Raw genomic sequence first — 12,745 nt, 5'->3', positions numbered from 1 at the left:
CTGACATCGGTCCCAGCAACCAAAGGTAAAGTATTTTTATTTAAATATTTTTATTTTATTTTATTCAACTTTTCAAAGCTATTATTATTATTATCATCATCATCATCAGCAGCAGCAGCAGCAGCAGCAGCAGCAGGAGGCTAAGACCCGTTTGGACAATATTTCCTCTGTCACATTGCCGCACCCCCACCAATGGAAAAAAATAGGAGCAAGGGCTCATCTACACAAAGCAGGGTTTTCTACTATGAAAGTTGTATGAAAGTGGTATATAAAAGGCAGGTGCCACACTACTGCTTTATAGCAGTATTGAAGTGCACCGACAACTGTTGGGGCCCACCGACACATATAGTGTTATATCCTGCTTGGTGTAGATGTGTCAATGGGCCCCAACAGTTGTCAGTGCACTTCAGTACCACTATAAAGCAGTAGTGTAGATCGTGCAGTGCACTTTCATACCACTATAAAGCAGTAGTGTGGCTCCTACTTTTTATATACCACTTTCATAGTGAAATATCCTGCTTGGTGTAGATGAGGCCCAAGTCTCAGCTTGTACATTCTTCCTTATTCCCCTAACACAGAGAGAGGTCAACACTCAAAATAAGGAGATCCCTTAGTTATCTGAATCTGTGATCGCGCTGAACTTGGAAGATTGAACCTTTTTAAAGAGGGTTCATTGCTCCACTTCCACCTCATAGCCTTGATTATTTTGTAGGCCACAATCACATTGTGACAAAAAAGGATACAGTGAGACATTCAATAAGTTAATTGTTCCATGACTGAAAAATCAGTCTAATGGGGCATGGCTAGACCAGGGGGGGTGGAGGGTTTTGTTCTCACGATATGACGATTGCAAGATCTGCCCCCTCAGTCTACATGCAGTGTGCGACATCCCGGGAAGAAGAGGACGTCGCGCCCGCTATTTTGTTTTTTATTTTAACTGGAAATGAGTGCAGGAGCGCTCCAGCGCAAAAGGTATGGGTTTTAGTACATAAAAAAACCCTCCCACTCCCCCACCCCTGATGGGCACAGAGCTCCTGAGGAGCTCCATGCCACATGCCTGGTTGCCGGCTCCTCACGGTTACTCACAAGGAGCCAGGATGAAAACAGGATGCCCAGCCACACCTCCCGTAGTCTCGGAACGATCTCGAGACCGCAGGAAAAACTGGGATTAAAGTGTAGGGTCCTATCTCGGGCCAAGGGAGGGATCATCCCTCCCTGCCTCTGGGATCACCTGTGCGTCATGTGGATGCACAGGGATGATCCCCGGGATATCGCCCCTCTAGCCATGCCCATGGTGTAGGACAGGGCTGGGATGTCAAGGGCTGGATGTCAGCAGTGCACAGGGCCACCACACAAAGTGGGTAGAGTCAGTGCTGCCATGTGCCCCTCCATTTTCACTCACTCATACACAGACACCGATGCGCACACACACACACACACAAACACCAGCCCTACCTCCTTAGTTGATCAATGGGGGGGGGGCATTTCCCTTCCCAGTGCTGAGAGAGGCTCCCTTTCTCAGCACGGTGCAGAGGAAAAGGATTACTTTTGATCTGCTGCTGATCAATGAAGCCCTTTCCCCTCTCTTATTGTTGCGGCAGGTGAATGGGACGGAGCTTGTGGAAGAAAGCTTGATGAGCCAGATGGGGAAACCTTGTCGGCTGTATTTAGAAGTTCCGCATGCCTAATGTAGGACATAAAAGTCATCTAAGCTATGGAGAATAATGGAACCAAATTGCTTCTGAAGGAGCCTGTTATCATTTGCTTGCAAAACTATACAAAGCCTACAGTGTTATGTATTGTATACTTTTCTCAGATTATATTTCCAAAGTTTTATTTTATTTTTATAGAACAATGTTTATTTGCACAAAAAGAAAAGAAAAATGTATATATATACACAAATAATATCACTCAGGAAAGAAGATTACAACTACAAAATCTATTATACAGTACTTAGTATTTCTTGGCAAATTCCTTCGTATGATTCAATTCTATTCCAGTAAAACAAGAAGGGTCTTCAACTGTCCATGAGTACAGATTATTTATTTTCACAGAGTCTTTTATAATGAGTATTTTTTTTATCACCATCAAAGTTTGCCAGGCACTTTAGAACTTATCTTCCACAGTAGAGAAGTTTGATTTCTTCCATAATTTTCCATAATTTTAGATGCATCCTTAAAACTTCAGCAGCTGAAATAGAAAGTAACTCAAGTTTCTAGACCCCTTTCCCAGCTGAGAACACCGCTGCATGTGGTCCTACAGGCTCTAAGCAAAGGCACTAACAGAAGCCCTTGGTTAAGAATCTTGTGATCGTTTTGTAACTGGTGTGGGGTCTTTCATCATTGAAATAAAAAATAAAAAATAGGAAGGGACAAAACAAAACAAAATTAAGATCGCTAGCAAATAAAGAGGCTTCCCTTTTTGGAAATGTGAATACAAGTATATAGCTTGCAGCCCAGGATTCTGTGTCTGTGTTGGCCTAATAGTTCAGAGGGAAAGCAAAAGTATCATTTTGATGGTTTGTCCATTGGTACAACCAAGTGGGTCTTTTTGACGTTATTCCTTTCAGTAAATAGTGGGGAAGAGCCAACAGCTCCCTTCCCCCCCCCCCCACTACCACTGCCGCCCACCCCCTGATGACAGGAGCTGCTGCTCCAGCTGAATTGTTTGCAGATGTTGGCTTCAGACTGACTGTGCAGCCAGGCCCCCTGGGCGCTGGGCTGGAGAGAAACGAAGGTTTCAAGTTTTCTCCCTTGCTGCTGCTGCCCTGAAATTAAACCACGCTGCAGCTTTCTAGGTTCAGCTGCTATCGACCTTGCCTCTGAAGTAAAGTTGCTCAAGACATGCAGAGAAATGAGAGGAATGTCAGTGATGAATTCAGGCAAATGTGTCTGCTGTGCAGCTTTCACCAGCAGATTAAGGCAATTACCATAATATCCTTACAGACGGTTTCATGGACAGGTCTGACTGGATTAGTTTCCTTCAGTATAATGAAGCACAGTCATGGTAGATACTCTGCGAATGCTCAGTGGCTGCATGTTTAGGGCGGGAAAAGTCTGTTGCATTCAGGACTCTGAACTGCAGCCATCTTGGCTTTGCAAAATAGACACCTCAGAAACCGGATAAATTCTGGGACCAGCAGTTGATGCTGGAAAATAGTAGCACGGCTCAAAGATGCAATTTACGAATGAGATAATCTAGCATGCTGCCCCCTTCACTTGTCACCCGTTACCTCCTACCGTACCAGTAATCCTCAGTGCTTCCACCCCTTGTGTACACAGGGCCCTCCAGCTCTCTTGGTCCTGGGAAGACATTCTCGTGTTGTATGATTATAGTTTTGATGAGCTCATTGACATGAGCTTGGCAGGAGACCTGATCATGGCCTTCAGGCACTGACATCAGCGTGGGTCCGAAGCAGATGGCTAAATTGTAGGGGTCCATCATGTTCTCTTCACTGAACTGAGATAAACTGCAGGAGAAGGAAGGGAGGGAGGGAGTGAATAAGAGCAACAATACTGACAACTCCCGGCACAGAGTGAGCGGCTAAAATGAAGGGAGGATCAGCTCTGCCTGTTCAGCTTTTTAAAATTGATCTCACGGGGTAAGAATGTCTTGAGGCTACTTAAGAAAAATGATCACTACCCTCGGCACTGATGGTATTTATTGAGAGAACTGGGAGCTTCCCTGGATATAACATCTTGGGTCAAATTCAGTTTTGCTTGCATGGACGGTGTTTCTCTGACACAATTTGCACTGAATGCATATTCAGAGCACTTTCCTGCTGGCTAACACATTGATTTCTTTATTAAACAGCCGGCACCTTTTCCATTTTCTGAACATCCCTTCAATTAACACTTAGAGTATTTGTTAAAAGTGTGTGTGTGTGGGGGGGGGAGTTGGGAAGAGCCATCTTCTAGTTCCCTTTTAAGGAGGTTTATTCTCCATGCAGATTGAATGTTGTTGCCAGAGATTTATTTCTTGGCATTTTGTTCCATGCACCCTGCCTGGATAGCAGCTGCAGCGGCAACACCTCGAATCCAGCCAAGAAACAGATGAAAGTGTGACTGAGCCTGGTGCCGCATGGTTCACAGCACAAGGCTGTAAAGAACCTGGCAACCAACGCGCCCCCCCTGACTTTTTCCATTTACACCCTTCCTCACAGATAACATTTCTCTCTCCTTCAGCTGCCCCAAAACTGCTGAGAACACTAAAAACCCACTGCCAATGTTCAACATGGAATGCCAGTCATGGGTATTTTGAACATTAGTCAGCGTGACACAGTGAAAACATTTGAAGTTAAACAATAAGGGGAAACTCTGAAAGGCTGGTGGCCCTGACAAACCCTTCTTTACTATTGCCATTTGGAAAGTTCTGTTAGTGACTGCCATGAACATAGTTAAAAGTGCTATTGTTGGGCCTCTACAACTCCAAAGGCCAACAGGAGAAGCCCTTTGTTCCATACTTACGCAGCTCTCTTTCCTCAAAGTCTCACCAGAGACTGAGCTCCATTTGGAAGCATTTCATGAACTTTCCAGAATGAGTTGACTTTTGATGGCGGGGAGTAAGCTTTTATTTGGGAAAGATTTCTCAGTAGAAAAGGTTGATTTTTAATGGGTTATTTTATCACATGCTTTACACTGCAACTCCCACCCACCGTACAAGTCTTACAAAGTGGGCAGGCAAGCATTCCAATACCTACATAGTTATGTATGTATGAATGCATGTATGTATGAGAAATGAACTTGGCTAGCTAGCAAAATTCAGTATCTAGAAGCTAGTCTTCAGTTCCTTGTATTCATACACAGCACTCTCACAACCAAACTACCTCCCCTCCACCATTTGGATGCCCATTATTTTGAACATCTGCAGAATTATTTGTAGAAGGAATTGCAGTCTGCATTGGGGAAAAAGAGTTTCCTGCAGAGTAATGCTGTCTTCTCAACCTAGAGGTTTGCATGAATAAAACCAACCCTGTCAATTTGGGCCTTTCAAGGCACCAGTTAATGGACAAGCACAAAACAGAGTTATTAGATGCCTAGACAATCTCTTTTGAAACACGCACTGTTTTCCAGCCCAGTTCTTTGAATAATGAGACATGATTAAGGGCGGAAGCAAACATTCACTTCAGTGATTTAAGAAGCGGCATCTGAGGAATGGGAATCCCAAGGCAAGGAAGAATTTCCTAGTGCTGTTACGGAAAGTTTCTATTCCTGAACTGCAGGAAGTGTGGTCTTTCCTACTGAGAACTATCCAGAGGGGTGGCAGGACAATGGTGCACTTTGTGGGGGTATGTTTTTGAATTCCCCAGATGCAAAGAAGACCTCATTGTTTTGCAATGCAATGCCACAGGAAGACTCGAGATATGACTTATTTTATCTGAGCAAAAATTATCTTGAATTATGGACAACATAAAACGTAGTTGTTTTAACAAGATTTTCATTTAAAGCAGATATCAGCAATAACGGTCCAGGTGTTTTTTACAAACGTATTGCGACACAAACAAGAAAAATACTTTTTTCTTGGCTTTTTATTATATGCTACTTTCATACAGGAACAGTATAAGGATTGGGCAACATGCAGCCCCAACTGTGGCCCCTTTAATTTGGGGCGGGGGCAGGCAAAAATGTCCCCTAGACCTCCAGCAGTTGCCCACCACTGCAGTATAAAGTACACACATCCACACACCATAAGGCAACTGAAAACATTTCACACATCAAAAATACAACCGATATTTGGAGATCGGCTCAGGCAGGTAGCACACACACACACCCCTCAAATAAAAGATACGAACGCTACATTCTTAAACAAGCAGGAACACAGTTCTCTACACAAATAGAATGACACAGAATCACACACGAACAAAATGCCCTTATCAATAAAAGATTGGCCCATAATGAGAAATAACAGTAACAGATATTAACACCTGCCTACGCTGCTTCCTGTCTCTTTCTGTTTCTGAGATGGCTGATCAAGGAATAAGCCAACGCTGTAGTCTCACTAAATAAACACTCTATTCATGCCATAGAATTTGATAAGGATATTCCCTAATATTGTTCCTTGTCTTTTGGTCAAGGAAATTATTGAGAAAAATCCACTTCCCTAGTCCCAAAAAACTCTGATTATAAGAAGCAGGGAATATATCACCACTACCCTTTGCATTCTCATCTAAATCCCTTATTCTTTTCATCACTGATCTTATAAAATCAGAAATTACATTTCATCCAGTCAATGTCCTGTCCCGTATTCTTCACCCACCCACTGCTGTCTTGAAAGCAGACATTTGTGTAAGGCTTTTGTACATTACAGTTTAAGTCTCAGGAGTAACTTCTGGCAATGAACCAGGACTTAAATAATATTAGTATTAATATTATTATTAATAATAATAATAAGAAGAAGAAAGATAAGAAGTGGCCTTCAGATGCCTCCATAGTGCTCTCTCATTTATACTTTTTTATTTCCAGAAGCCACTTAAGACTGCTAAAGTTTGGAGTTGTTTTGGACTCAGCAAAGTAGAGAAAACGGAGAGTAAGACATCAAATGTCTATTAGCGTGCCAGACTGAGTAGCAATAGAGAGCAGAAATGGCAAACTGAAAGCAACACAGTAGTTAGCCAACAGACCCAGAAGGAAGCACTAGCTCTAACCGGCTTAAGTTACAGGAGGGTAGATTTCAGTTGAAAATTAGGAGAAACTTCTTAACAGAAAAAGCAGCTTGACAATGATACTTGGGAGAGGGCACTGGAGATGGAGCCATCTGTGGGAGATGCTTTAGCTCCGCATATCCTGTATCAATCAGGGGTTGGACTAGATGGCCTCCAACTCTATGGTCCTACAATTCGTCACTTACAAACCAATGCTACCGATTTCTCAGTGGCTTTCAAGGAATACTTACTGATTGAGGAAAGCAAAGAGGTATCTCATTACAATCAAAGTGGTTTTAGGCAAAGTCAGTAGGACTTTCCGGATGTGCAGAGCTCTCTCTTGCAGATTATCCATTGCTAAAGGGAAAGAGAAAAAAGAGCGCCAGAGAATTCTGCTTAGATCACACAATAATTAACATTGCAGCATTTATGCAATCTTTGCTTTGCTCCTCTCAGAGTAGCTTCACGCTTACATAACGATAGAAAAAAATCTGATGCAGAACTGTCTTGTGAGAAGGTTGTGCTAAAACCCATTTTATCATATGTATATGTATTAGGAACTCACCAACATTTGCAGCACCCTAAGATGCTACATGAAGTGAAAGAGAAGTGTGTGCAATCTTCACATAATGGTATATATGGATATCTTTTTGCATCTCAATAGTGGGACTGTGTAATCTATGTGAAAGTAGTGTAAACTGGCCCTAAGCGTAAAAATGGGGTGGGGGTGGGGTGGGGAAGGCAAAATAAAATAAATTTGGAAGAGGTTGACCAGATGTTGAAACTTTTTCCAGAATATAATTGAGCAAAGCTGCATAACCTATTCTGAAAAAGGTCCTTTAAAGCAGAGAATGTGCCCTTTAAATGTGGGGCTACCTGGTGTAGAACATAGCTGCTCATGTATTGGTAGTTGCTAGGTGGTCAATGCATGACACACTTATGTGGCACAAGTTGTACTGGTTGCCAGTGTGTTTCCGAGCCCAGTTTAAAATGCTGGCTTTAACTTTTAAAGCCATAAACAGAGACAGTGTGGTGTAGTGGTTAGAGAGTTGGACTAGGACTTGGGTGATGTGGGTTCTAGTCCCCACTCGGTCATGAAGCTCACTGGGTGACTTTGGACCAGTCACTAACTCTCAACTCAACCTACCTCACATGATTATTGAGAGGACAGAATGAAGACGAGAGGGATTGAGCCACTTTGGGTTCTTTGCAAGAGGAAAAAAAAGGAGGATAAAAATGAAAGAATGAATTTTTAAAAAATAAAATAAAAATTGTTTGGGACCAAGTGACCTGAATGATTGCCTGCAGCCATATCAGCCTGCCTCCACTTTAAGAACAGCAACAGAGGCCCTTCTGATGTGTCCACCTCTAAGGATTCTGGTTGGGCGTGGGGCTTGATGAACTTGCATTGGCTTGGCCCCCAGACTCCATTCTGTCTTCCACCAGCTGACCGAGACACACAAAAAATGTGTGAAATGACCCTGGAGCCCCAGGGGAGCTGCTCAGCCTGGCTTGCAAAAACAAGCTGAATCAGGTGCCCTGTGGAAGTCGGCAAGCCACAAAAGGGCCAGATTTCCCGGTGATGGACATCCCTACTTTTCAGTAGTAGCCCCACAACTCTGGAATGCATTGCCAGTTGGGTCACACCAAGCCCTCTCCTTCCAGGCTTTCAGGAAAGCCTTAAGGACCCATTTGTTTGCATTTTCTGTTTCATGAGAGAGATCCATTGGATCGCCTAAGGTTTTAGCTGCATTACTGATTAATTTTAGTATTTGGGGTATGTATGGATATTTTTGTTGTTTATTGTGGCGTTATCCCACAATTATCTTGTATATGTCTAGATTAGTATGTCTGGTAAGTATGGAATGTTAGAACTGAGTGGGTGTGGTTATGATGTAATAGGTGGCGGGGAAAGGAGTATATAAGGAGGGTGTTATGAGTTTGTGAGGGATGTGAGTTGGGGAGAGGACTGAGTGAGAGAGAGAGAGTTGTTTTATTGAGGAGTTTGGATTCTAGGGACTTAGGATTGGTGTGAAGAGAGTGAGGTGGCTGTTGTGTGGAGAGTAGGCAGTATTGAAAGTATTATACTTTTATTTAAAGCTTTTAAATAACAATAAACATCATTATTTTGTTAGCTACCAAATACCATGTGTCAGTTTGGCATTATTTATCTGCCTTATCGTAATTAAATACACACACCAGAGTATTCCCACAGTATATTGAAAGAGATCCTATATTAAACCTGTTTCCCTCATAGCTAGGGGAAAGGTTTTATTTAACCTTCCCTCAGGTTTTCAAGTGGTGGCGCTTGGCCTGTGAAGGGTTTATGCGACGGGCCTAGTGTAAAGGTCGGTGACGTCGCATTTATTATCACTGATTTTATTAATATTTGAAATGTACTGTTATTTATATTTTATTTTTGAAGCCACCTTGAGGGAGTTGTTATCTATACATGATTTTAAACAAACAAACAAACACACAAACTTGGTAGGTCTACATAGTAGCAAGGACATGCATGAGAGCTTTGTGTAGCTGCATGCAGTCCTCACTTCACTCCTCCCTTTACACAAGCAGTAAAATAAACTAGGTAATGGCACTTAACCAGTGTTTGCTGTTAAATCTGAACCAGGAACAACAGTTAATGGTTTCCAAATAAACTATGATTCATAAGGAAACTAGCTGTGTGAAGGCACATGACACTTGTGCATATATTGGCTTTCAAAGCCAGGATTTGATTGTCTAAACTGGTCCAGTATGGTAGAAATGAGTGTTGTCTGTTGCACCAAGCATAATAGAAAAGCCCATTAAAGTTAGCTCAGTATGGTGGGAGTTTTAAGGGAAATCTTTGGCATAGCGTTCTACAGATAGATTAACATAACTGAAGAGTGAGGTAAAGGGCTCTGTCTATAGCTGTCTAATGGGAAAAAAGTGGGCAGCATAAATCCTTGGCCCTGGAAGTCAATTATTTGGCAACAGACTGCTCTTTTCATCTAAAAGGAGTTAAACTGTGTAGACTCATTTGCTGGGAGAATAAAACCACAGATCCTTTTAAAAAGAGCTCTCCTACATGCTACTTCAAAGGCTGCTTCCATCATGGACCTTCTTACACTTGGACAATGGATTCACTGTTTGCTATTTGAGTGAGTCAGCCAGCGCTAAGGAGTTCATTGTAAAACTAGAAGTCACAAGAACAAAAGCATAAATAAAAAAAGCACCCTTGAAATGATAAAGTTGTAAGTTACCAGCTTAACTGGCTGAAAATCATTTTATATGTCCAGTACAGAAACACCGATTAGGAATGTCTCTTATGGTTATGGAAGGTAGCCAGTAAAGGAAGAAAGAAAAAAAACACCCTAGTTGCTGGCTTTCTAAAAATATATATACAGCCTAAGACATATTGTACCTACAGTGCCTTTGAACTGTAAAGATAGTAAATCCAAAAAAAAAATAAAAAATGGCAAGGCAATTATTAGGAGGCTTCCTTTATTTACTTATTTTAATTTTATTTATTACATTTCTATACCGCCAAATAGCGGAAGCTCTTTACAGTGAAACTTAATTTTGATCAGTTTTTCTTTAACATAATATCTCCCTGATGTTTTATTCGTTGGTTTAATCTGTTAACCGCTATGGAATCACCAGATGAACAGCAGTATATGATGTTTTAAAAAGAAGAATCATGAAATAAACAGATGAACTTATTGCAATGGGTCAGGGCCAGTGAGAGCCAAACATTGGCCCTTTTCCCTGTTCTGGTCCTGCTTTTAGTGCTGCCATTTCAGAAGCAAATCAAATCCTAGTAACCTCCAAGAAGGCCTTCAGTTCAATTCAGTTCTCTTGCCTGCTCTCCACGAGATACTGCCACTAGATACTAGCTTCTGAGAAGCTAGCAGCATGTTTTTTTCAGATATATCTTAAGTTCTACAAGTGCTGGGGGTGAAGAAGGAAGATTTTGCGGAGGATGGATAAAAGCTGTAATAGGTAAGATGTTATAAGATGTTGGGGAGGCAAACAGGGAGAGCAAAATGTCTTTTACTTCAAACAGTGGAAAATCTTTTAACATATCATAAATGATAGTTTATCCTGATGCAGTTTTAGCTAGAAATGTTCTTCTTGGGGTAGAACTTACAATATATCATATTCTTATTGGGGCTAGAGTTATAAGTACTTTGCATCAATTCATGGTATTAACAACGGGTTGCAACCAGATTTAACCATGCATGGACTAACATAAATACCATTGATTTCAATGGGTCTATTCTAGGTATGACTAAGTCTGGATCCAACCTAAACTTTTTATTGCTGACATACAAGTTGTAATCTATCATTTTCACATATCCCCTGAAGAAAACATTTCTGCTTCAAAACATATCGGGATAAAATATCATGTGTCATATTAAAGATTTGTTTTGCACCTTTGTGATTCCTTTTTCCCAGTTGATAAGTGCAGCGTTTGGGGGGATGATGGTGGTGATGTGGGGTGGGCGGGCAGGACTGCCTTTCTTTGCAAGCCTTCTTGCCAAACTGATTCATTTCAATCGTGCTACTTACTGACACAAGCAATCAGGTCATGGAAGATTTCCTTAGGGAAGAGGGGATGTTCTAGCCCACGAAAGTAGAGCTTTAGAACTCCTGCTATTGAGTCCATATCGTGATCATTTTGGTCTCCGGCCAGTGGATCCTCCCCTGGTTACCACAAAACAAGAACAACAACAAGAGAGCAAACAGAAAAAAATACATATTAAAAACACGCCCGCACAAAATATGGAGTGCTGTATTAGAAGAACAAATCTCAGATTAGAGAACTCATAGGAGGGAGCCCAAGGGGCTCACAATGGCCTGGTTCAGACAACACGCTAAAACATGCTGCAGCATGGTTTAGCGTGTTGTCAGAACCAGGCCATAGTGTATCCTATAATCATTTACAACCTCCCCACTAACATCCCCCATCTGCCCCCAGGCACTCAGTATAAGGTTAACATAACTATCCTGGCAGTTCTGGATACAGAACTTCTGTTCTAGGCATATGAGCAATGGAGGACAATCTATTTACCAGCCATGCATGGCTTTGAAATTAGGTGGTCCTAGACTGGCATATCTACTGCAGTGTATGGACGTGCAGGTCTCTGGCCTGATGGTTAATCTACTGGACTTTGACTTTGGCCAAAACCAAACATAACGACAACTACTGAAGGAGACAGCTCCTACAAAAAAACTGCTATCAGCCATGATGGCCTGGTTCTCACAATCATGGTGGCTAAAACAAGTTACGGTGGCTCATTTAAGCCGTGGTGCATGCCCAGCACCATTTGCCTAATTACATGTCCAGGCACAGCTTGTACGGCATGACTCGATGGCGAATCAACTCTCAAATGACCCAATAACAGCTCATGGGTTTAAGCTGCACTCATAGTGCAAACTGGGTCACCCAGAATTGATGATGCGAGAACCTTTGAATTCGAATTATATTTATCCACTTTATGATAGACGTCAATAAGATGCAACTATTATGTTAACACCAAACAGGATAACAAATGTCTCACTATTAATTAGAGCATTACCCCAACATTTAACATCACCAAGGGCTCTTGTTGAAGTAACAAACTCTCAGACATTATTGCTAACCTCATTGGTTTATTACTTCATCTATTTTGAGAAGGCCATGACATATCAAACTAGAAAAATAAATGTTATTTATGTGATGATGCCAGAAATATTGACTCTTCTAAGGAGCTTTTCATCAGTCTTCTAATAAAGTGTGGTCTTTATGTCCAACTTGTTTCGCCTTATTTCTAGGTGAAGCACATTTGCACACTAATTGCAAGTACCTTACAGCTAAGTAAAGAGACACATTTAGCCACAAACTAGAAAAGCTCTTTGACTTGGAGCTCCATTTATACTAGAAAGATGCTTCAGATGTAGAATGCTGTATGTTGTTAAGAACAGCTCTGACTGAAGAATGCGGATTCCATGATTTGACTTCAAAATACCCTTCTGACTTAGTGGCACTGGGATTCAAGGATAGAGGCTTGGATCCTAACATACATCAAGTTAAGCAAGTTCATGGAAGGAAAGTTTCCCATTCCCTCTTCCCCAAAAAGCCAT

At 41.7% G+C, this 12,745-nt stretch overlaps 1 protein-coding gene across 5 annotated transcripts in view; it reads right to left on the bottom strand.

The window, feature by feature from the left end:
* Positions 1-12,745, bottom strand: part of SRGAP2 (SLIT-ROBO Rho GTPase activating protein 2) — a 205,287-nt gene that overhangs the window by 15,471 nt on the left and 177,071 nt on the right. For 4 of the 5 annotated variants that reach the window (XM_063142633.1, XM_063142642.1, XM_063142648.1 and 1 more), the window contains exons 16-18: positions 11,192-11,326; positions 6,892-6,997; positions 3,245-3,469 (exon numbers count right to left, since the gene is read on the bottom strand). In XM_063142633.1, coding sequence (XP_062998703.1) covers positions 3,245-3,469; positions 6,892-6,997; positions 11,192-11,326 — 466 coding nt within the window. Of the gene's footprint in view, positions 1-1,536; positions 2,191-3,244; positions 3,470-6,891; positions 6,998-11,191; positions 11,327-12,745 lie in introns of those variants that run through there. The other variant, XM_063142664.1, reaches the window with a different exon arrangement.

Source organism: Elgaria multicarinata, chromosome 1 (assembly GCF_023053635.1).
Source record: "Elgaria multicarinata webbii isolate HBS135686 ecotype San Diego chromosome 1, rElgMul1.1.pri, whole genome shotgun sequence".
Taxonomy (NCBI): domain Eukaryota; kingdom Metazoa; phylum Chordata; class Lepidosauria; order Squamata; family Anguidae; genus Elgaria; species Elgaria multicarinata.
Note: the sequence above shows the minus strand (reverse complement) of the source record. Positions and strands in the feature narration are given on the sequence as shown.